General features: G+C 32.7%; 1 protein-coding gene across 1 annotated transcript; it reads left to right on the top strand.

The window, feature by feature from the left end:
- Positions 1-9,404: 9,404 nt before the first annotated feature.
- LOC149219327 (aluminum-activated malate transporter 10-like) lies at positions 9,405-16,667 on the top strand. Its single transcript, XM_089386787.1, has 6 exons — positions 9,405-9,756; positions 10,463-10,616; positions 11,723-12,003; positions 13,858-13,988; positions 15,809-15,955; positions 16,053-16,667. Exons 1-6 carry the CDS (start codon positions 9,405-9,407, stop codon positions 16,665-16,667), a joined length of 1,680 nt encoding a protein of 559 aa, XP_089242913.1.
- The last annotated feature ends 9,720 nt before the right edge of the window (positions 16,668-26,387 follow it).

The raw sequence follows: 26,387 nt of genomic DNA, 5'->3' as shown, positions 1-26,387 counted from the left end.
AAGGCATTGTAGTGGATTACAGTAAGATTGAAACTATAATGACTTGGCCAACTCCTCGGAATGTCAAGGATAGCTTTATGGGGTTGGTAGGCTATTATAGAAGATTTCTAGAAAGGTTTTCACATATATCTAATCCCATCACCCACCTCCAAAGGAAAGGGGTTAAGTTTGAATGGACAAGTGAGCGTGAGAAAGCATTTAATGAGCTAAAACATCGACTAACAACTGCTCTAGTATTAAAGGTACCCGACATGGACAATGACTTTCGTGTATGCACGGATGCATCAGGAGAAGGATTAGGTGCAATCTTGATGCAAGATGAAGGGGTTATTGCTTATGCTTCATGTAAATTCAAGACCCATGAAATCAATTATGCTACTCATGATCTAGAGTTAGCGGCAGTTGTAATTGCCTTGAGACTATGGAGACATTATCTGATGGGGCGTCAATTTGAATTAAGAACAGATCATAAAAGTATTGAGTATATCTTCACACCAAAGGACCTTAATGCTTGACAACTATGCTGGAGTGATCTATTTAGTGATTTTGATTTCAAGATATCCTACATCAAGGGAAAAGAGAATAAAGTTGCAGATGCTTTAAGCAGGAGACCTAGACTTCATTCAATATCATCATTAAAGATAGACTTGAGAAACTAGATTCTAAACCACCTTGTAGGGGACCCGCAATACCAACAAATAAAATTTGCCTTACAAGAAGAGGTACCCGTGGCAACCAAGTGGGAAGGATACACCTTAGAAAATGATGGATTTCTACGATATAAGGGTAGGATTTACGTCCCAGATGAGGATGAACTTCGGAAATTAATAATGAAGGAAGCCCACCAAGCTCCATATGCTGCACATCCAGGAGTCCAGAAAATGTACGTGGACTTAAAACAAATATTTTTCTGGACAAGAATGAAAAAGGATATAACAAAGTTTGTGGCCTGATTTTTAGAATGTCAACAGGTTAAAGCTAAACATCGTCACCCGGCAGGTCTTTTACAACCCCATGATATACCAGAAACTAAGTGGGAAGTTGTTTCGATGGATTTTGTTGGAGGCTTACCTATGACATTCCAAAGACATGACTGCATTATGGTTGTTGTTGATAAATTAACTAAGAGTGCTCACTTCATTCCATTTAAGACCACCTTTGAAGCATCAGCTATCACTCAAATTTTCCCAGAAGAAATGATTCACCTTCATGGAGTGCCCCGAAAGATAATATCTGACAGAGACACATATTTTACTTCCAGATTTTGGAAAAGCCTATTACAATCTATGGGAACACAACTAAATTTCAGTACAGCATATCACCTAGAGATAGATGGGCAAACAGAAAGAGTAAACCGAGTGTTAGAGGACATGCTAAGAATGTATTTCATGGATCAACAAAACCAATGGGAGAAATACCTTCCTTCAGTGGAATTTGCATACAACAATAGTTATCACAGTTCAATACAGGCATCTCCCTTCGAAATGTTGTATGTAAGATCATGTTGTACTCCATTAAGTTGGGATCGATTAGAGGATCGAGTCATGTTGAGACCCGAAATGCTCCAAGAAATGGAAGAACAAATGGCCACAATTAAACAGAGACTAAAAGAAGCCAGGGATCGCCAGAAGAGTTATGTTGATGCAAAGAGAGTTGATAGAAACTTTGAGGAAGGAAGCCAAGTTTTTATTAGAATCAAACCCTTTAAAAGTCCCTTTAGGATTGGTAAGGGAACAAAGTTATCCCCTAGATTTTTCGGGCCATTCACGATCCTAGAGAGGATTGGACCAGTTGCTTATAAGCTCGAGCTGCCATTCCATCTAAGAAGGATGCATAATGTGTTTCATGTTTCTATGCTTAGAAAATATGTACCCGACCCATCCCATGTTTTGAAATTTGAAAAATTGCAGGTTTCCGAGGAAGGAGTCCTTTAGGTTGAACCATTCTGTATACTGGACCGCTGGGTTCGTCGACTCAGGAACTGTGAGTTTGAGCAAGTCAAGGTCCAGTGGGACCAATATAGCCCAGGGTCAGCTACCTAGGAAGATGCAAATGTTATTTTTAATTACTTTCATTATTTACTTGATTAAAATGTGTGGTAGTGCTTACTTAGCTAAGACAGATACTTTTTATCCAACATCTAAATCAAGATACATCTAAATTATGATTTCAGTTTAGTTTAATTGACTGATATGATGTTGAGTATAATGGTAGGAGGATAATGATGCACATGTGGTTCTTATAGTGATGATATATCCTTATGATGGTAGTGATATGATTAGGTATTATGATGTTATATCAAGGTATATTGACATATTCATTTACTACGTGATGATAGGTATTTAATGTTGAATACTCATGATGGATATGATATGCATAATGTGGCATAGGAAATATGATGCTATAATTAAGAATTATTGACATGTGGTTCATTTATTAAGTGAAGTCATGATATATATTTGATGCAAATATGTTGATGTTATAACTTATGATGGTATTTCATGAGGTATGTAATAGTTGCATAGAAATTTATGACATGCATAAACATGTAGTTCATTATTTTGCGATTAACAATGATGAATGTTCTCATGATGACATGTAAGACTTGGCATGTGGATTATTTTCTATGATATTGTGATGGCATAGCTAATGCATTTGTTGCATGTTGAGGTGTGATGATTGAGAGGACTCCACAAATGGGCCGTGAGGTCCAGTTTATTTGATGATCTCGTGCGAGCCCATATGCGTGAGGGAGAATAAGTAACACCATATGGGCTGGGGACAAACTCAATCAATACTACATATGCCAGTGGTTCTTTTGTCTTGTGTAGCTCTTGATGGATAGCTCTTGAAGGGATATGGGACCATCTTGAGGAGGCCAAGTGCCTGATGTCTTAGGCTAGGTGCCTGTTATTGGATTGGGATGCTGAAGTCTGGTGGGGGTATAAGGACTTCGATGCCTGGAGTCATTGAGTACCGTACTAGATGCCTACCTTGGGGAATATGAGGTCTGAGTCAGGCGCGAGCCTTGGGGCCAGCCTTGGACTATGATACAGACTGGGGAGGCTTATGCCTGGTTCCGAAAGTGGGAAAAGGACAGAGATTCCTTGAGATTTCCTTGGTGTTGTGAAAAATTTCGATGCCTGCTAGTTATACTAGTTCAGTAGAGGGTGTCGGGCGAACATGAAGTAATAAATAATAAATAATAATAATAATAAAAATAATTCAACTTAACTTCGGGACGAAGTTCCTTAAAGCAAGAGAGTACATAATGTCCCTTAATAATAAATAATAAATAATAAATAATAAAAATAAATAATAATAACAACAACAACAACAATAATAATAATAATAATAATAATAATAATAATAATAATAATAATAATAATAATAAAAGAATACAAGAAAATAAATAATAAAAATGAATAAAAAATAATAAAAATAAAAATAGTAATAAATAATAAATAACCATACTAAAGCTCTAAATAAATAGAAATAGAAATAAAACAAGAAAACAGTAAAAAAATCAGTAAAGCTATCAGAAAGAAATAAAATAAGAAAGCAATAAAGTTGCATGTAGACACATGGAGTGTGTGCATGTGGTTCCCCTTCCAATGTTTTCTCTATTTATTAGATGGTGAGGAAGATGGGAGGCATTCCATCATTCCAAGATTCTATCATTCATTCTCTTGGGAGAATAGTGTTCTAAGACAAAGTATTTCCTAGCATTAGTACATTGATTGAGGGCTCGGGGGTGGCCAGTTGTAGCAAGACCTTGCGCAATTGAGCCTATGGTTGGGTGGAGAGTCATCCCCAAAACCTTGTTGCAGTTAGCAGACTTCAACTGAAATCACAAGTAAGTGTTTCTACTCATAGTTTTGAACTTTGATGCTAATTAGTTGATAATTTCATGTTGAGTATAAATTAATTGATTAATTACATGTTTATTTTGGGTTGTTACACTTCTTGGTTGCCATAATTTTTCTTTCAAATTTTCTTGCCACCTTGAATTCATTCTCCAATGAATCAGGTTCCTAAAGGTGAACCTCATGTTGGATTTTATATTTTAAAGTCCCTATGAATACATCAATCCTATGCTCCTGTGGAATATCGGTTACCCTAATATTAAATTTTTGGAAGTCTTCAATGTGATTTGCCATTGAACCGTTTTGTTTGATATTTATCAATTTGCTAAAGAAGGTGTTACTCTTTGTATTTTCATAATTTGCTATCATTTCCTCCATAAAAATTGACCAAGTGGCAAGTGGTTTACGAGAGCAATGTCATCAATACCATACAAATCGATTGGGTTCTAAATATAAAGATGCAATACGCACTTTTTGTGAGGTTTCCACATCTTGTAGATTAAAATATTGCTCCATCTATAGTATCCATGTTACTTGATCCTTGCCATCAAAATTACTCATATTTATCATTGGAATGTGGTGGTTCTTAAACCCCACATTGGAGTCTCTAAAATCATAATTCATATTCCTTTTGTCCTCATCATGATTTTCATAGATTACCTTGTCACCAATGGGAAGCCTTTCTTGCAACAACTTTGTCAAATCTTCCTTCAAACATTCCATTTCTGCTTTTAAACCATCCATGTCACTTTTGGTTTCTCTTTGTGAGAGTGAAATTTGTTGCACTTGGTCCCGTAATTTTGATATATCATGTTGCAATTATTCCTCTTCATACATCATAGTAGAGCTTTTTGAGGGCTTAATGGGTGTAAAATTCTTTTGATTTGGAGGAATTTTAGAACCAAACATTTCAAACTGATTTTTCAAACAAGATCTATGAAAAAATCTAAAAAATATACACCTTTTCCTCGCTTTTTTTGGATCTCGATATTGCAATTGTTGTATCTCTGTAATTTCGGATTGCCAAGGTCTGAAATTGGGTCCTATGGTAGTCCTATGAATCTTCTTTCCAATTCCATAAGTCAAACCAATATTGGATCGTTTAATATATAATTATGTCAGATCTCCAACGATGGCCTCATTATGGATTGGTTCAGTAGAGTGAAGTTGTACGGGATGCCACGTGTCCTTGTTTCAACATTCGGCCCTGAAATTTCTATAGAATAAACTATAGCTTGTGCACTTTCATCCATGTTTTACATAATTCAATTATGATGCCTGAAACGAAAGTTATGACAATTTTCCCTAGGTCACTTTTTTGAAACTCAATTCTAGAGCATGAAAAAACATTAATGTATTTAGACCATATATTAGAAAATATAGAAAACCAAGATTTGAAATTTTGGCACGAAGTTCACCAAGATTTCGGCTCCACGTGGTTGTAATTTCAGCTTCTAAATCTTCGTAGAAGAGAAATTATAGCAAAAATTCCATGATGGCCTATTTGAAGCAGCGAAACCCTAGAATCCAAAGCTCTGATACCAAATTTTATGCAACCAACTCACAAATAGATAGATCAACGACTTAAAAATTTTCCTTTTCGAGGGGGAAACCTCCTTTAAATTACATAAATGAACAATTTTTTAATGGTACAAATGACAATACCTCCTTTATATATATAGGAGTCTAAGGGATCACAATATAATTAGAGCCTACATAAAAATAATAATGTAAGGGCACAACAATAACACTAGTGGGCTTCTATGGGGTAGAACAATAACAATATGAGGGCTACATGGGTACAACAATAGAAAAAAGGGGGCTACACTAGTATTATAGGGACCAACAATCATGGGTGTACTCGAAACCGATTGAGGGTTGAAAGCTCAAAAACTAGGTTCATATAACTCACCTTTACAAACATGAAGTGACAACAAAGGTTCTTGATTATGTTCTTGATGCTGGTCATACTTGTGAAAGATATAATCAATGCATGTATATTGTGGATATCTACTAGCACCTAAAATTTATCATATGTAGAGTGTTGATAACTAGAAATGAAAGTAGAGATGACATTCTTGTCTCTTTGGATCACATGCAAATACAACTGGAAGTAATGGATCAAAGGCTAGGTCACATTGAAAAGCACATAGGCATCCTCCCAAACTAAGTTTCTCTCGAGGAAAAAACAAAGATCTCATTCATTCAAGTAAAAACCACCAATTGAAATCTCTTTCTCGTTTCCTTCTAATTTCATTAGTTTTTATTTATGCAACAACTTTGTAATTATTAATCTACAATAGACGCAAGAGAGCCAACTATCTATTCTAAACTTTTGGACTCAAAAAATAATATATATTTTTTTACCTCGTTCTCTTTCAAATAATTGAAATTCCACATCAGATCTAACCTTTTCATACCAATTCAAGTCTCAAACATTGCAATATAATTTTATGTTCATATGTAATACGAAATTTCTAGTTCACAAAAAATAACTTTCAATAAAAGACACAAATAAATATATGATTCTTTATTTTATTTTTATAGCTAAAATAACAAAAACAATTATTGTATTTGTTTTCAAGTTATTACAAGTGTGAAAAAAAAAAATATGGGCTTAAAGCTACAAATATAGAGTTATGTGTCGGGTAAAAGCATGTTAATGTGTCTCATTATATGGCAAAAGCAAAAAAGTACTCAAATGAAAAAAGATAAAAAAAAAATAATATAAAAATATCAATTGAATGAATTGAGTTTCATACTTGTTAATTATAAAAAATAAATGCTACATTTGTAACAAAGCTAACTCACAATAAATTTTGGTAAAAGCTATAGTGAACCTATTTAATGGGTTTAGAAAATATAAATAATGTTATAAAAAGTAAATACTAAATTTGCAAATAAGTCAACTAATAGTAAATATTGGTAAAAACTATGGTTAACCACTCACAAGATATAAATAACTTTATGTAAAGTCAAATGAAATGCTAAAACTCTTTATCTATATATATATATATATATATATATAGAAGTAGAATTTCTAAACAAATAATTTTATATATTATATTTTGAATAATATAAAATACGTTATTATAATCATAATTAAAAATTTTATTATAAAAAATATAAAATATATTTTAAAATTTTTCAAAAAGTAATTTTAACATTGTGTTATATGTTATTTTCAAATTTCTATTAAAAAAAATTGATTTTATAAACTTGAAAGGGTAGTTTCTTGGGTCGCGGTTTTATATATACGAAAATATGATCATTTTTACTAGTATTTTAATAATAATTAAAAAATATGCTTATCTTTTATTTTTAAATTTGTTTAGCAATCTTTAGAATGTTTACAGCACATCTCTTAAAGAAATTGGAATTAAAAAACATAAATCAATAGAGAAATGGGGGGTCGCGATTTTGTCACTACTTAAAAATTTATGTAAAATATTAATGGTACCTTTTAAAGAAAATGAATAAATTAGATAAAAACTATATATTAAATTTTAGAAAAAATATGACATGAAATTGAATTTAAATTGACATGTTTTGTCTTCTTTTACCACCATCTAGTTTTTGATGATTTTGTAAATTTAAGAGTAAACATTCCAACTCCATCTATCTTTATAAAACTTCTTTGCCACAAAAAGGGAAAAAGTGATACACATTAACATGCTTTTACCCTGTCTTCTTCCTTTTTAAGAAAAAATATAATAAAAAGTATTGGAAATTTTTATATTTTATTATAATATATTATTAAAAATAAATTAAAGGATGTAGTTACATAAACATATTAGTATTGTTTTATTTCAATTTTGGGTTTATTAAGTGTATATAGAGATTAAATATTTTAATGTGCAATTTTTTTATTCTTATAAAACTTTTAGAAATATTTGCACCTTAAGAAATTTGATTCTTATTATGCACTTGGTAGATCCTAAATTAAAATAGGTCTATGTTAGTTATGGTTAATATTATAATTTTTTATTTTTAATATCATATGCATAGCATTAATTATATATATAAAAAAAAGAATACATATGTATGGCAAGTATTAAAATTTTATATATTTATTAATTAAATTTAAAAATGTTATTATGAAATATATATATTCTTATTTCTAATTATATGTTTATTAATTAAATTTTTATATGTTTATTAATTATATGTCTTCAAGTATCATGGTTCCAAATATATATCCTCATCACTACAAATATATATTTTCATCTTTTAAATTTATTTTAATGTGATACATATATTATCATTTTTAATAAAAAAATTGTTTACAATTTTACTAATAAAAAACTTATAATATAGCTATTTGAATTAAATTTATTTATTATTTTTATTATTTTTTAATTATTACTATAATAATATCTAATGCATCATTTAAAAAGCATCACAACATCTCCTCAATCTGTGGCAGTGGGTTAGGCATCACAACATCTCCTCAATCTCGGGCAGTGAGTTAGAGCTTTTTTTGGGGAAAATAATTTTGAAATTCTAAACTTTAACTTTTTATTTTCATTAATTTTCTAAATAAATATATATTTTTTAAATTATTAATTATATATATATATATATATATATATAAACCAATCAGGTATCAAAAGTTTATTAGAAATACAAATAGATATCATAATCAGGTACATGTAGAACAAATCCTACCATATTCATATTTATACATCTAAACCAATCATGTATCGAAAATTAGTTAGAAATACAAATAGATGTTATAATCAGATACATCTAGAATATTTATATAGCATTATTTGTATGATGGAAGCCTATCTAAGACTTAGATACTCCATTGAATATAAGATAGCATCTAACATTGCAGATCATTAATCATACCTTTTTATTTTTAATAGAAGGTCAATCATTAAATATATCAGAAGGCATATCACAAATTGCAAATAACGGGTCACCTTTATGTCACATCTGTTTTATCGAAGGTCAGTTGATTAAACATATCAGTATTAGCATATTGCATGGCAAATGATAAATAACCTTAAAGGCATAATAAATTGATTAAATATACAAGAGATGGAAAGACAGCTGATTAAATATTTATCAGTATTAACATAATGCATGGCAAATGATAAATAATCCTGATGATAAATAAGTCACAATAAATTGATTAAATATATAAGGAGAGCTTGAAATCTAAAACCAGCCATCTGCATACGCCATGGTGGGACATTCTGCATAACCCTAGCCGATTAAAATACAAGAAGCAGCCATACGCAAACTGTATAATATCAGATGTGTTCCTCACACTGTGGACTTGCTCGGTTATTTAGAGATTCCGAGAGAAAGGAGAGGAGTGTTGCATCGTGACCATGAATCACTACCTTGTCTTTAATGAAGATTCAATTGATGGGGGTGATGAAGAGTGATACCATGCAGCGTACGTAAGCTCGACTTTTAAGAAGAGGTTTCTGTTCTCTGCTCTCTAGGGTTTCGGGATCCATGAGTTTCCTAATCTCTGAAATTCTATAAAACAAATCCACTCTGCAACAATATTCAATCGTTGCCATGGCTAGGTCGAACGAAAATGCATCCAACTTTGGATGGGGGATAACCGTTCTGGAATGGGAGATAAGCATTCCCGAAGGCTCTTTCGAATTCGAACCTGCGGCTGCCGAACCTTTGCATATTCCAGTGTTCGGGAAAATCCTCCAAGTATTAGATGGATTTTTTTCTCTCTGCAACATCGCCTGGCGAATTGCAGCAGACGATCCGAGGAAAGTTGTGCATTCTATAAAGGTGGGAATCGGACTTGCTCTGGTTTCGCTCTTTTATTTTGTCAATCCATTGTTTAAGAGCTCAGGGGAAATGGCGGTCTGGGCAATCATGACAGTGGTCGTGATCTTCAAATTCAGTGCAGGTATTCACTTGTTTTATTTTCTGGTATCATTTTCTCTATGTAAATATTAAAAACTATCTAATAAGTTAAAGATTGGTTAATTACATTTTTATATAAACAATGCACTGCATTTTTTTTTTTCACTTACTGGTTCACGGATACCTATTTAAAGGGCATCAATATCCCTCGATCTATTTACTGACCTAACCCCAAAAGCTTTCCGGATTGACCCTATAACTTCCCATTAGCAAGGCAGTTGATTTGACCGATTGAACTAACTCTTGAAACTAATGCACTGCATTTTTATATAAACATTATCTATAATATTCATTTGTTTTATTTTTCGTTTATCTCTTTAAATATTAAACCTTATTTAATAAATTAAGAATTAGTTCACTGCATTTTCATTTTGTGTATAGAATATTATATCAAAAACTTTATACAAATATTAAACACCCTATAATAAACTAAAATTTAGTTGACTGCATTTCCATTTTGTATATCGAATATCATATCAGAAGATCAGATGAAACGGCAATATAATAAATAAAAAATTGATTCACTATATTTCCATTCTGTAATATGATATTATTTATATTCGAAACAACAAATAAAAACAATGAACTAATCATTAACTTATTACAAGCTCATCCATATCCATAGATTTATTTCCAAAGTTTGCATAGAAAGAGAGGGTGATTTGAAAGCATTGTGTGTATTGTGGCAGGTGCAACTTTGAGCAAGGGATTAAACAGAATGGTGGCAACGTTGTTGGGAGGGTTATGGGCTATAGTGGTAAACTACGTTGCACGTGGAGCTGGATTCACACTCGAGCCATATATAATTGCCACAGCAGTGTTTTTATTGAGTGAGTACATGGTATTTCATCCATAAAAGGAAGAGTATTGAATTTTATTAATGTTGGGAGTATTGAATTTTATTAATGTTGGTAGTCTGTTAATTTTTTATAAAATAAATATATTAAAATATTATTGAAATTATTTAAATAAAATTTATATTAACTTAAAAATTGTTTTCTTAATTTTATATAATGGAAATGGTTTTTTTTATTCAATATAAGATTAATAAATTTAATAATAAACAAAATAGTTTAACATGATTAATTAATTAAAAGTAGAAATAAAAAAAAAATAAAAGAGTCAAAGTTGTTTAAGCATTTTAATGTTTATTGTGAGATGATATTAATTTTTATTCCGTAATGAAGTATAAAGTAAATTTGAATTAATAGTAATCCAAAGTTAGAATATGTTTATAAATTTATTTTATTATGAATTAATAGAGATTAATATTTAATGAAGTACAAAGTAAATCTATTTTTTTAATGAATTAATACTGATTAAGATTTATAATAAGTTCATAAATTTATCTTATTATGAATTAATAGAGATTAATATTTAGATAAGTTCATAGATCATATTTAGATGAAAATATTAAATTGAAAAAAAAAAAAAAACTAAAAAATGAGTAATAAACTAAAAAAATTAGAAAAAATGTTTGCACTTTAAAAATTTATTCCCACTCAACTTATCATAACTATGAAGTTAAGCTCTATCTCATTTAATACTTCAAATTTTTTAATAATATGTAACTAAATATAAACTTTTTTTTAGTATTGCTCTAAAATTAACACATAGTATATATATAGATATATATATATATATAATGAAACTATAAATTTATATTTCTAAGTATTAATTGACCACCACCCATATTACATCCGGAGTTTTATATGTAATAGTTTGTATACCTACATCATTGACCTCGTTCATTTCACTGTGACTAATTACCCATTTTCATGGAAGGAAAAAAAATTGGACATATTTTCCCAATCTAATCCCTACAAACTCATGATAAATCTAATATAAGAGTGGATTTAAACAAGTAAATATAAATTTCCAAATTTATTATAAAGATAGATTTAAAAATGAATTCCATACAACTTAAATGGCATTTGTGGTGGTCCAACGTGTACAGGTGCAACCTCAACATTCGTACGGATGTGCCCTAAAATCAAAGCTAGATATGATTATGGATTTATGATTTTCATTCTCACCTTCAGCTTCATTGCCGTCTCTGGATATCGCGAGGAATCGTTATTTAATTATGCTTTTCGACGGCTGGAGACAATACTCATAGGATGCGGCATATGTATTCTCACCAGTTTACTCATCTCTCCATTTTGGGCCGGAGAAGATCTTCACAAATTGATTATACGCAACCTTGAAGGGCTTGCGCGATCGCTGGAAGGTAAGTTTCATATCTTTTTGAATTTGCATGAAAATTTCTTTTTCCTAATCGAAGTCTTTTATTTTTACAGCCATCTTTATTGTGTTGGTTAATTTTGGAATATTTTGATTCAATTAGCCAACTTTATATGGATTGTTAATTCTGCAAATATTTTGATGTCCTATCAAATGAATAGAAATGAGGTGAAAATGACAAAGAGAAGGATGACATTACATTTTTGGCATCACTCTTTTTTCGAATCCCAAATATTCCCCACACTAGAAAATATTCCAGCAATAGAGTCAAGTTCAGCTAATTTTGACATTAACATTTGTTGGTGACCTCTTTTATTGATGCAGTTATGTTGTTTTTATTATTATAGTAATCCAGTGAAGTTAGGTGTTATTGGCAAAATATTCATAACTATTTTTTCAGCTTTGAGGTTTATTCTACATTTTATTATGATGTGTAATGGTGTAGTTCGTAGTTATGTTGTTTTTATTATTATAATAATCTAGTGAAGTTAGGCGTTATTTGCAAAATATTCATAACTATTTCTTAACCTTTAAGGTTTATTCTACATTTTATTATGATGTGTAATGGTGTAGTTTGTCAATGTTGAAATTTTTCTTATATCTCAAAAAAAAAAAAACTATAAAAAACATTTAAATAATGTCCTCTCATAAAAAAATTTACACTTCAAGAAATTGGATCTTTTTAAGCTCATATTAAATCCGTATTTAAAATAAAATTATACTAATTTTAAGAAAATAAAATATTAATATATTCACACCACTTATTTAAAAAAAAATGAAATTTAATATAAATCCAATTTTTATACAGTTATTTTTACACCATTCAAAACATTTAAAATGTCTAAATTTATGTGGATGGCATATTTATTTGGTCCATATTTATAAGATGTTGGAATTGATTTTGTTCACGTTTGGGGTATTTAAATGCCAATTATAAATTTCTACATTCAATTGGCTTTGCACTATGTTTAATGTTCTGTAAATTTCTACATTCGATTCGATTGGCTTTGCAGTATATTTAATGTTCTTTATATCATTTGAAATGCCTGATTTTATGTTTATTGTAAATTCTTTTACTCAACAATTACTCCATGTTTGTTGGATGTTGGAATTGATTTTGCTCTTGTTTATTCTTTTACTCAACAATTACTCCATTACTCTATGTTTGTTGGATGTTGGAATTGATTTTGCTATAGTTTATTGGATACCAGAATGTCAATGGCAAATTCCTTCATCCAATTGCCTTTTCTCCTTGTTTAAAAGCCCGAGTTAATGTTTTCCATGTCATTTGAAACACCTGAGTTTATTTCTAGTGTAAATTAGTCTTCCATGTTAGTTGGATGATAGAATTGATTTTGATTTTGCTCATATTTCAATAAATATCTTAATGTCAATTGCAAATTCCAACATCCAATTGGCTTTGTTCAGTGTGAGAACTCCTTAGTTTATGTTCTCCATATCAGTTGAATTCTGAAATTGACTTTGCCCATAAATACTTAAATGTCAATTACAGATTCTGGCATCCCACTGGTTTTTCTCTGGGTCTATTTGGATATCAGAACTCACTTTACTCATTGTATTGATTTTCCAAATCTACAATCTACATAAGAAAGATCCCATTTAAAACTGCCAAAATCTTGAAACTATAATTCCCTGTAAACCTTTTACATCACCAAATTCAACAACAACTATAATTCCCTGTAAAATTTTTACTTCACCAAATTCAAACAACAACGAAGTTTTCCAAACCATACAGCCTAGCCTGGCTTCTACAATCCACACATTAAGGATCAGCTTGTTCTTCTGTTTCTGCTGAGATTTCGTTTTCTTTGCGTTTCAGGGTGCGTCGGGGAATATTTCAGGAAATCCGCCCACGATGAAATTGACAACGATAAAGTCTCCGGCGGTGACACCGAGAACATCTCCAAAGGTTACAAATGTGTCTTAAATTCCAAAGCTAGCGAAGAATTAGTAAGTTTCAAACTCAATTTTTTTTTTTTTTAATTTAATGATATTGTTTTAGTTGTAATGTTACGACAGTTAAAAATCGTTAAATGGGGAAAAGTTGAAATGAAGAAAATTAATTGTAAATCACATGATTGTCGTTACTTTCAAATTTAGATGTTTTATTTTGTAATGGGAAAAGTTGAAGTGAAACAATTTAACCGTAAATCACATGATTGTTGATGGCATGAATTTTTCTAGGAAATAATATTTTCCTTGTATAATTTTGAGTGTAATTAATTTATTAATTTTTTTAATTGTTTCTCTTTTCTAATAGAAATAGATGTTTTTTAATTTTCGAGAAGAATATATTATAGGAAAAAAAAAAAGGTAAATATGTTACAGAACTGTTTCTAATAAAATACAAAATTTATGGCACAATATTACTAATTATTATAAAGTCTTTCATGATTGTTCATTTTCATGGCTCTATTTTCATGATTGTTTATATTCATGGCTTTATTTTCATGGCTGCTTATCTGCATACATGTGTTTCTCACAATTTTTTTTTGGGATTAATTTTTTATTTTTATACTTCTATATTGTAATTAAAGGTTTTAAATTTTAATTAATTTGTAAATTTACAAATTTATTAAAGTTTTGGTAAAATTAAATGTTAAACTTATTTTATAAGAAATTGAAAATTATGTTTTGCATTTTTAAAATTTGAATGTCTAACTTCTCATTGTTGGATGAGAATTAAAAGTTGTTTAAAACATAAAAAATAAAAAATTACAAAAAAACCTCTAATCAGTGTCCTCGTAATTTTTTTTCCAAATTTATGGATTTTTTTATAATTAATATTTTCTTTTCAAAACAAATAGTTTCCATTATGTTTGGAACTTTTACTAACCATGGAAACTGATTTTAAAAAAAAAAGTGACATGCTCCATATTACACTAATCTTTCCCTTGATTTTTTTCATATTTTTCTCTTCATTTTTATTATTGAATAGATTTGGTTCAATCATTTTCCTCAATAAATCTTACCTATATTACATATTTTTAACAATTCAATTTTAAATCATCAAGAAATATAAAAAATAAATTTTAGGTCAATGTTACAATAAATAAGATTTTATCTTTGGTCTTCACAATTTTGATTATAACTTACAAATATAAAATATAAATAGGCTTTGTGTAACTAAATTTTTTATTTTAATATACTAGACTTGTAGTTTTTTATATTAGATATTTTATTACACACTAATTATTTTATTAATTTTATTTTTTCTACATAGAAATTTTTCCATAAATACTTTATTTGTAGTTGAATTAGGATAAGTATAAATTTAAATTTAAATAAATACTTTGTTACAATAATCAGCTTATATATATATATATCTATATATATGTTGTATTTTTTTCTTTATTTGGTCTCTTAAGTTAAAGATGGAATAAAATGTGCACAAGCACATTTTAATAAACTTTTAACTTTTGTAACAAACAATGATGTTGGGTTAATGTTTCATCCCAAATTATTCATGCACCATCCAAAATTATCTATACACCTATTTCTATTTTGCTCCAAGATTATTTAATTGACTTCTCTGAATCATTTTCAAATGTATTTCATTATTAAATTTATGAATTTGTTCAATTATTCAATAATTATTATGGGTTAGCTATATTTTTATGTATAAAATTCTAAAATATTTTTGAAATTTACTGTTGTAAAGTATGCTCTAAAATATACATGAAATCTACCATTCTAAAATATTCTCAAAGTTTATCATCTATTTAATATAAACCTGACTTTTTTTTAATGTTTTTGCACATTTTTGATAGGCAAATTTTGCTAGATGGGAATTCCCAGTACACGGGCGATTTGGATTCAGACGCCCTTGGAATCAATACGTCACAATTGGAGCGAGCATGCGTTACTGCGCATATTGCGTAGAAGCTCTGAATGGGTGCCTACAATCTGAGATTCAGGCATGCTTGAATGAAATTTAAATTCAGAACATGAAGCCTAGACATGGTAAAGTTTTCAACAACTGCTCGACTATGCTAACAAATCACTTGATTACAGGCACCCTATTTCTTGCGAGAGCAGGTAAAAGCACCATGCATGAACATCGTAGCCGAATCCTCGAAGATTATACTAGCACTAGGGGACAGCATGAAAACCATGACCCGGTGCACCAGAATCGATCTCATGACCAATGTTTTGAACAGAAGCGTGGAGGAATTACAGAGTTGTTTGTCGTCCCAACCAGATCTGTTTACAAACAGTAAAAGCTTGAAGATCCCAGAAGGAACTCCGCAGCAAAAAATTATTAACTTCCAAACTACCCAGCCTTCTGAATCTAAAAACCCACAAGTTTTGACAATGAAGAAGGCTGATGTTGAAGCAAACAAAAAACCTTCTGTGTCCAGCAAAAGCAAGAACTGGCCTCTCAAAGATATCCATGTAACAACCGGCGATTCTGCTGCAGCAGGAATAAAGCGAGTGAAAAATAATGGAAGAATCCAGAACGTGGCCTTCATGGAAACCCTTCCTCTTGCAACGGTTGCATGTCTTCTCATAGAGATTGTAGCGAGGCTTCAGACTCTGATTACAGCTGTGGACGACTTGGGAGAGCTTGCAAATTTCAAGATTCCTGTAGAGGATAAAGCAGCCGACGATAATCACTTTACACAATGATGTATAACAGCAACTTGAGATCTGGTGAGAACTGCTTATTTTACGTGACCATTTTTTTATATACGATGATGTAATTGGAGTTTTATAAACTCTCTCTTACTCGCGTAAATAATTTTTAAAACTTACATATCATTGACGCATTAAAATTTTATATAAAATCTTAATAAAATTTTATATAAAATTTACACGTGTTCCTGTAGCAAATTCACCGTGTGTATTCCACTTATACGTCAATAAATTGAATTTTAGTCTGTGAATTATGAATTTAAATTTGTTTTGCCCTTTCTAAAAAGGAGAAAGAATGCATCGTAAAGACCTTATTGCCTTATTTTCAAAACAAAGAGATTTTATATATTTATTTATATTAATTTATGTTTTAAGAAAAAAAAAAAATTGATAGAAATTATATAAAAAAAAAGTTTTGGTGGATTTTTTCGAACCAACATAGTTTATTATTTGATCTTGATGATGAACCATATATATTGGTTCCAAAAGTATTTCTCTTATATAGTTTCTACCAAAAAAAAAAGCTTTACTTATTTCATTATAAATCATAGAAATCTGAATACATAAATTTATGTTTTATTGAATCATATTTTCAAATTATTATTATTATTATTATTAAAAATATATAAAAATATAATTATAATAAAAAGTATTTAATATTTTATTTTTGAAATTAAATTATTATTATTATAATATCTATATCTATATATATATAATAATAAACAACATTATTAAAAAATAATATATTTTTATTAAAAAAATCTTATAAAAGTATAATTATACTAAAAATATCTAATAATATTATTAAATTTCCTAATATATTAAACGTATACATTGAACTAAACATTTAATAATGTGTCAATTATGTTAGGATTATGTAGATTGTTATAATAGTATATTTTTTAATAGTTAATTTATAATAAATTATATGAATGTGATAAATATATGATTTGAATTATGATAAATTAGTATCAATATAATGTTATTTAAATAAATAAATATTTATATTTATTAAAAAATCTAGTTTATTGGAATTAAAAAAAATAATGTAATTTAGTTTATTAATTTTATTACATGGAAAGTGTTGACTCTGTGGGCTTGGGTGAGTACACACCATTTATCTCAGTCAATAAGAGGTTATTAATTTCGTCCTCTTCACACTTATTAAAAATTGACACATGACTATTTTTCATTGCTCTTGTTCTTATTTGTTTCCTTCTCTAGCTGGAAGGTCCTTTACCTCTTTAATGTTTTGGTATTGTGATGGAATATGACTTGTTAATCTCAATAGGTAGGAGAAAGGTCAATCTGTAGTGCTACCTACCTTTCCGTTTTCACTTTCAAACCATTCAAGGGGATGAAAGGTGGGCCGTCAAACCCAACGAAATAACAATTTGAAATCTAACAAACATATCCAAATTGACGATTTTTAACAACTTTATTAGAGGCATTAACCATTTTCCTTTCCTTTACATTAGTGACAAGTTCACAACTGACAAGTTCACAACTTCTTACCAGATGTGACAGGTAAACACGTGATGAGCATTTTACCCGTCAAAGTCTATCCCTTGCCCCCAGGAAATGTACTCTGCCACTAGATGAAAAAGGAAACATGACGATCACACAATGATAAAGTTATGTCATGCGACACACGATATGTCATCATCCAACTTAGTTGCGGAATGGTTGTGTCAAATAAAATGGTCATACTAACAATGTCTACGATGCCTTCAAACAATAACCTATGATTACTCAAAGATCAAAGAAAAAAAAACAAACACTGCACAAAATCGTCGATCATGACAAAACCTAAAGATTTGAAGCATTGGATAACATAAGCTGGAAAAGTTATCTTTCAATGCATGAGCAAGATTTTAGACATAGCTTAGATAGAAAATGCAATATATGGGAAAAGAATGGAAAGGAAACAATCTTGATGGTTCCTCCAACCACACCCTATTGCCCCTGAAAGAAACTCGGACTACTCAAACAATGAGGCTCACGAAAACAAGAGTCTAGTCTTGAGCTTTCGAGGTTCCTTTGCACCTCTTGGTGCAATTGCTAGTATATGTGTTCTAAAAATCTTAATTGAAAAGTTTTAAGATAGATTTTTTCATTTTTTCATTCTTATAATTTTACAAAGATGATAAATTCTTTCAACCCACAACATTATAAAAATTTTCCATGCATGATTGTTTGGCTATGGAATTCATGGAATTAGTTTTTATTTTGACATTGTTGATTTTCTTCTTTATACTAGTCAAAATAAGTTAGGTCCCTATAATACTAGTGTATTCCCTTATTATTATTGTCATTGTATCCCCTTATTGTCATTGTTGTGCCCATGTTGTCTCCATATTTTTATTATTGTGCCCTTACATTATTATTGTTATGTCGGCTTGACTATATTGTGACCCCTTAGACTTCTATATATAGAAAGGAGGTTCTGTCATTTGTAGCATCCAAATGTAAAAGAGGTTTCCCCCTCGAAGAGGTTGATTTTGAAGTCGTTGCTCTATATTTTCTTCTATTTGTGAGCTGGTTGCATAACAATTGGTATCAAAGCTTTAGATTCTAGGGTTTTGCTGCTTCAAACAGATCTTGTCTCGCTATATTTTTAGAGATATGATCCATGGAAGTTAGGGTTTTTGGAGTCTCTCGAATTATATCTCAAACAGGTGACTTGGATACAATTGTCATAACTTTCTCTCTGAGTATCAGATCGAAATTTTGTAAAAAGGTACAGAAAGAGGATGGGCTGTAGTGACACGTGGCTCTTCTACAAGTTCTCTCTACTGAACTAGTCTATAATTAGTTATCATGGGATATTTGGAATAACTCTTTTTTGGAGAATCCAATCTTGATGAGACTTGTGGGGTTGTAACGAGAATGCAGAGGGCTACCATAGGAAAAAATTTCAGACACTGGGGATACGCAATTACAGAGATACAACTGATTCAATATCGAGCTCCTACAAAGCCAAAAAAGATGTGTAGTCTTTTTAAAATTTGCATAAGTTTGGTTCGAAAAATTAGTTTGAAGAAATTCAAACGACATAGTGAAGAATAATTATCATTAATTGATGCCCCGAAGAAAGAAAATGGTAACACCTAGTAAGTAACCTGAAAGCTGTAGCATGACTCATGAAGAAGAGGAAGAAATGCAACATGATATATCAAAATTACGAGACCAAATGAAACAAATTTCACTTTCACAAAAAGTAATAGAAGCTAAGATGGATGGTTTAAAGAAAGGTGTGGAAGCTAAGATGGATGGTTTAAATAATGGCGTGGAGGGTAAGATGAATGGCGTGGAATCTAATATGGATGGCATGGAAGCTAAGATGGATGGTATAGAAGAAAAACTTAAAGGGAACATGGAAGATTTGAAGATAGATTTGACAACATTGATATAAGAAATGCTTACTAATGGCGAAAGGGTAGTAAAGGAAACTCATGATGAGAACAAAAGAAATGTTAATCATGATTTCATAGACTCTAACGTTGGATTGAAGACCCACCATGTCGCAAAGATTGATATGAGGAAGTTTGATGGCAAGGATCCTGTAACATGGATACTACAGATGGAGCAATATTTCGATCTCCATAATGTGAAAAACACACAAAGGGTACGCATTGCAACTATATATTTGGAACCCAATTAGTTTGTATGGTGTCGATGGCTTTGCTCCCATAAACAAATTGTCACTTGTGCAATTGATAAATCTCAAACAAAAAGGTTCAATGATGGAGCACATTGAGGACTTCCAAAAATTGAATATAAGGGTAAAAGATATTCCATAGGAGCATAGGATTGATGTGTTCATAGGGACATTAAAGGATGACATCCAACTTGAGGTTTGCATTTGGTTACCTGATTCATTGGAGAAGGCATTTAGGTTGGCAAGAAAAATTGAAACGAAAATTATGGCAAAAAGGAAGCCTACCAATTACAACTATAAAGATGGAAGTGTTTTTTCCCCTAGCCTTCCACAACCTACAAGGTTGAAATCGCAAAAATTGGAAGAAAAAAGAGCAAAAGGGCTTTGTTATAGTTGTGATAGCAAATGCACTAAAGGTCATAAGTGTACTAAGAAGAAATTATTTTACATGGATTGTGAAGAGGAGGAAGAAAAGGAACAAGAAATGTAAATAGAAGAGTATATACACCAGGAACAAACCCTAGAGAAAGAAGAAATGAATCCGACCATATCTTGTAATGCATTGGCTGGAATTACCACTCCTCAAACTATCAAGATAGAAGGGCATAACAAGAAGAAAAGTGTTAGGGTCCAACCCTAACCCCCTTATTTATGTAATAGGGTCAAGTCATAGTTATAGTTAGTTAAAGAGTCAATAAATCCCATATTAATAATTGTAAGTGGTTGACTGGCATTTAAAGAAAGGGAGCACAGTTAGTTGCAAACGGGCCATGGTATTAGATGGATGGTATTAAGAGAACCATGGTACTGACACATGGTATTGCATGTAGGAATCCTATATAAAGGATAGAGACTTCCCATTCAGGAGAATCATGTCTTATTTTATAATTGAACTCTACTCTATTAGAGGTTGCCCCATCGAATAGGCAAGTGAACATTGCTTTCATCTCTAAATAATAAAATACATGTTGTTATTTCTCATTTTGTTCTGTGTTCTGGGTTGTGTTTCTTCATATATTTGGTATTCTGCCATATTCTCGCAGGTCAAGAGCATAACAAGTGGTATCAGAGCGCTTTCCAAGGTTGGTGATATCTTCATTTTTAGCAGATTTTTTTTTTGGTAAGAGATTTATTACGACGTCTTTAAACAACGAGATCTGTCATTGAGCGCATAAACCTGCGGATTTGTGGAGGCATGCACGTAGGAAATACAAGAGGTGGTCATGCTTGTTGGACTCCCTTGTAACCCGTGTGGGTACCCCTTCGAGTAGTAGTGCATTAGATAGAACCATGCACGAAATATCTTCCACGTACACTCTGGGTATATCAGAAGCCCCCTAGGCTCACTTGAAACCTTTCCATAGATAAAATGTCAGTCATCTTGCTGCTACAGTACACAAGAACAACACTTGGGGAGATTACTCGTGTGTACGATAGGGTAGTTGGGTAGTACGACTAAGGGTATGGTTGATCATCCTTAGTTAGTGCCCTCAAAGATTGGGCCGAGTGCTATTGTTGGACCCTTATGTATATTGTGATCTATAGCACCTGACACTCCTTAAGACCATAGTTCCATTGTCTCTTTGAAGATAGCCCATTATCTTCTTTGCCAAATCAAATCTAGCAGTTGGGGTTTTGTCGCCGCTGCAAGAATCAGATCCACTGGTTCAGGGTGTATCACCACAGTACCATTTAGATCTAGTAGCTGGGGTTTTGTCGCAACCATAGTCAAACTCACATTTTGCAGTTGAGGGTTTTGCAAAAATATCTAACCATTTGTGCAGGGAGGCTTGTGCTTCCTAAACCCTGGTGCAATTCTCGCAGGACATTAGGCAAGATTAACTTTTCTGGAAATTGCCCACTGTAGTATTGATAAGCAAGGAGTAAAACTCCTTTCAGAGGACCTCCTGGGACACTTATAAGAGACTTAGCCCATAAGATTCAAGATGACGAGCTGAGCGAGGTGGTAACATTCACTTGTTAGCTTCAATTTTTGTGTGGACCCAAATTTTGTCGAAGAGACAACAAGTGACCTGGATCTATGTATGGTAGAAACCAAAGCTCAAGCCATGGCTAATGAGAAGATCGAGAGCATTGAAAAATAGTTGGATACTTTAACGACATAGATACAGAAATTAACAGACACAGTCACAAGGGACAATTCGGCATTACAATCATAGGAATATGAAGACCTTGAAGGAGAATCTAGCCATCATCTTCACTTCCATGGAAATCACCAACATTCCCACCTTCGACCATCCAAGCTGGACATGTACAAATTTGATGGCTCTAATCTTGCAATATGGGTAGCACAAATGGACCAATATTTCACTCTGAATAACATCATAGATGATGAAAGTAAACTACATGTGGGAGGCCTTTACTTGGACCAAGAAAGATGGCAATGGTGGCAATGACATTAGAAATGCTATCCGAGGAAAATTACTTGGCAGGTGTTCATAAAATCAATTTGTGACCGCTTTGACTACGAATCTAATTTTTTGGGTCATCTTACTAAGCTCAAATAGATAGGCAAATTAAACGACTATATTACATCCTTTGAGACATTGGCCTTCCACACAACGGGTTTAGGAGATGAATTCTACTTGGAATGTTTTATAAGTGGTCTCAAAGAAGCCATCCAAGCCCACTTCTGGATGCACCACCCCTCCACATGGATGGAAGCTTGCACAAATGCTATCGAAGTGGAACGTGCTTTAGCGGCCCAGTCGCCTCGTCCAAATTTCATAGCCAAGGGACACCCCACCCAGGCTTAGGGCACTACCCAAACACTTAAGGTTCAAAAGGTGTCCCCCGCAAAAATGGCTGAAAGAAGAAAGCAAGGATTGTGTTACTACTGTGAGGACAAATACTCCCCGAGGCATAAATCCAAGGAACCCAAATTCTTTCAAATTGATGTTATTGATCACAGTTCATCTGAGGAAGCCCCACCCTTTGAGGTACCAGAGGAGGAAGATGAGGACAACGAGCAGGACAATGGGCTTCCAGCGACGCCAGAAGAACCAATTATCTCGCTCCATGCTTTGGCTGGCATTTATTCTCCCCAATCTCTCAAAATCAGAGGTTTTATTAAACATCGCCCCGTAGTAGTCTTGATTGATAGTGGCAGCATGCATAAATTTATCCATCAGAGGGTTTTTGAAGTTGTTCATTGTTTTGTTAGAGTAGTCTCTAATTTCCATCCAGATTGCTGATGGGGGGACAATGAAATGTGAAGGCTGCTGTGAAAATATCAAAATTCGGATGGGATATTACCACCTAAAGACCCACATGTTTTCGATCAACATGGGTGGTTGTGACATTGTCTTGGGTGCGAAATGGCTCTATACACTAGGCCCAATCACAATGGATTTCCAGGAGTTATATATGAGCTTTAAGCAGAATGACCACATGCATACCCTTCGCGAACTCCAGGCAGGTACTCCTTCTATCATCAATTCACATCGAATGGAAAATTTATTGAAAAGTGGCCATCATGGAGTAATCACCCAATTTAATGCCATCCAGGCCATCGAGCCCACTACTCTTCATATTCATCCTAAGATGCAACAGGTCTTAAAAGGCCACTTGCAGGTCTTTGACAAACGTAACAAGCTTCCACCATCTAGAGGGGAGCATGATCATAGAATCACTTTCGTCCCAGGGGCACAACTACGGAATATGTGCCCATATAGATACCCTTACGCCCAAAAGAATGAAATTGAAAAAATCATCAAGGAACTCCTAGAAGCCGGCGTCATTCATCCTAGCATCAGTCCCTATTCATCACCTGTGGAAATGGTGCTCAAGAAACATGGGGAATGGCACATGTGTCCAGGCTTCATGGCCCTCAACAAGCTCACGGTGAAAGATAAATTCCCTAACCTAGTTGTTGATGATTTGTTGGACGAACTAAATGGTGATAAATTCTTTACTAAGCTAGATCTTCACTCAGGCTATCACCAAATATGCATGAAAGAAGTAGACATCCCCAAGACTACTTTTCGAGCTCATGAAGGCCATCATGAATTCCTCGTCATGCCATTTGGTCTCTGTAATGCCCCATCCAATTTTTAGAGCCTCATGAATCACTTGGTCAAACCATATCTTAGAAAATTTGTCCTTGTTTTCTTTGATGACATTCTCATCTACAACCTCACCTGGGAAAAACATCTTCAACATGTAGACCTACTGTTGCAACTTCTCCTGAAGCATAAATTATTTGTCAAATTGTCCAAGTGCTCTTTTGGCATGGAAGAAGTCAAGTATTTGGGTCACATTGTGGGGCATGAAGGTTTCAGGGTGGATCCCGAAAAGATCTAGGCAATGCAGGATTGGCCCGAACCAAAGAACTCGAAGAGTTTGAGAGGATTCTTGGGTCTCATTGCCTACTATCATAAATTTGTCCACAATTATGGTCACATTGCTAGACCCATCACTCACCTTCTCAAGAAAAATTCATTCCTTTAGACTGATGAAGCACAACAGGAATTTATGGCTCTCAAACAGGCCATGTGTTCCACTCCCGTATTGGCACTACCCGACTTCACGAAATCTTTTGTGTTTGAATGTGATGCTTCATGTATAGGTATTGGGGTTGTCTTAATGTAGGAAGATCGACCCTTGGCTTTCACCAGCCAACAACTAAGTGGGAAATATCTGGGACAATCTACCTATGAGAAAGAGATGATAGCCATCTTACATGCAGTAGGTAACTGGTGACCATAGTTATTGGGTGGTGTTTCCAAATCCGCGCAGACCATCAAAGCCTCAAATATTTTTTGGAGCAATGGTTATCCTTGCCACATCAAAATAAATGGCTAGCCAAAATGACGGGATATGATTATGAGATAATTTACAAGAAAGGGCATGAAAATGTAGTAGCGGATGCTTTATCACGCTAATTTGAGGAGGACAGCACCCTACTAGCAATCTCTCTTCCCTTTCCAGATTGGATTGAAGAAGCCCGCAAGGAATGGTTTTCACATCCTTCGCTCTCCCAACTCATTAATAACTTGCGATCAGATCCTATTTCCACATTGGGCTATTCTTGGATGGATGAAATTCTTCGCTACAAGGATAGATTACTGATATCACTGACATCCACCCTCAAAACACGCATTTCGGTAGAGTTTCACTCATCTCCCACTGCAGGCCATGCATGCTTTCAATAGACTTATGCTTGCACTCATCATTCCTTCTTTTGGAAAGGCATGAAAACTGAAATTCTTACTTTTGTAGCTGATTGTGAAGTGTGTCAACGCAACAAAGGAGAAACAGTCAAGTCCCCAAGCACTTTACAACCATTTCCCATCCTTGCCTCAATCTAGATGGATGTTTCTATGGATTTCATTACTGGTCTTCTGAAGTCAGGCAATAAGTCAGTCATCATGGAGGTTGTGGACATACTTTCTAAGTATGCTCATTTTTGCGCCCCACCCCACCCATTTACCCCCACTTTGGTGGTTCAATCTTTCATGGAACATATCTTCAAACTGCATGGCATGCCCACTTCCATTGTGTTTGATCATGACCCGACCTTCTCAAGTAATTTTTGGCAAGAACTTTTCAAACTACAAGCCACCCAACTCCAACTAAGTACTTCCTATCATCCCCAAACTGATGGTCAAACTGAAGCAGTTAACAAATGTTTGGAGACCCACCTTAGGTGATTTACTTTAGAAAAGAAAAATCAATGGGTACAGTGGTTACCTATAGCTGAATGGTAGTATAAAACTAACTATCATGCTGCCACCGAGATGACTCCATATGAAGCAGTTTATGGTCAACTCCCCCCTTCACCTACTTCTTATATCCTTGGATGCTCTAAGGTGTAAGAAGTGTCTCAACTCCTACAGAACCGTGCAACCATGCTAGATCGTCTCAAAGATAATCTTGATCAAGCTCAGAATCGCATGAACCAATAGGCAGACCAACATCGTTCAAAGCGCACATTTCAAGAAGGGGATCAGGTATTCTTGAGGCTGCAACCATACAAGAAAACATCACTCAAAGACAAGGGCCACCATAAATTACCTCCATAATTCTACGGA

The sequence above is a fragment of the Pinus tabuliformis genome, chromosome Q, assembly GCF_031772625.1.
Source record: "Pinus tabuliformis cultivar Carrire ecotype Pingquan chromosome Q, CPIR1, whole genome shotgun sequence".
In the NCBI taxonomy this organism is placed as follows: Eukaryota; Viridiplantae; Streptophyta; class Pinopsida; order Pinales; family Pinaceae; genus Pinus; species Pinus tabuliformis.
The sequence above is the reverse complement of the archived record's forward strand: the minus strand, read 5'-3'. Positions and strand labels throughout refer to the sequence as shown.

Coding starts and splice junctions, on each gene's coding strand:
- LOC149219327 (XM_089386787.1), top strand. CDS start 9,405: ATGGCTAGGTCGAACGAAAATGCATCCAACTTTGGATGGGGGATAACC. Junction 9,757..10,462: donor GATCTTCAAATTCAGTGCAG/GTATTCACTTGT, acceptor GTATTGTGGCAG/GTGCAACTTTGAGCAAGGGA. Junction 13,989..15,808: donor CCAAAGCTAGCGAAGAATTA/GTAAGTTTCAAA, acceptor CATTTTTGATAG/GCAAATTTTGCTAGATGGGA.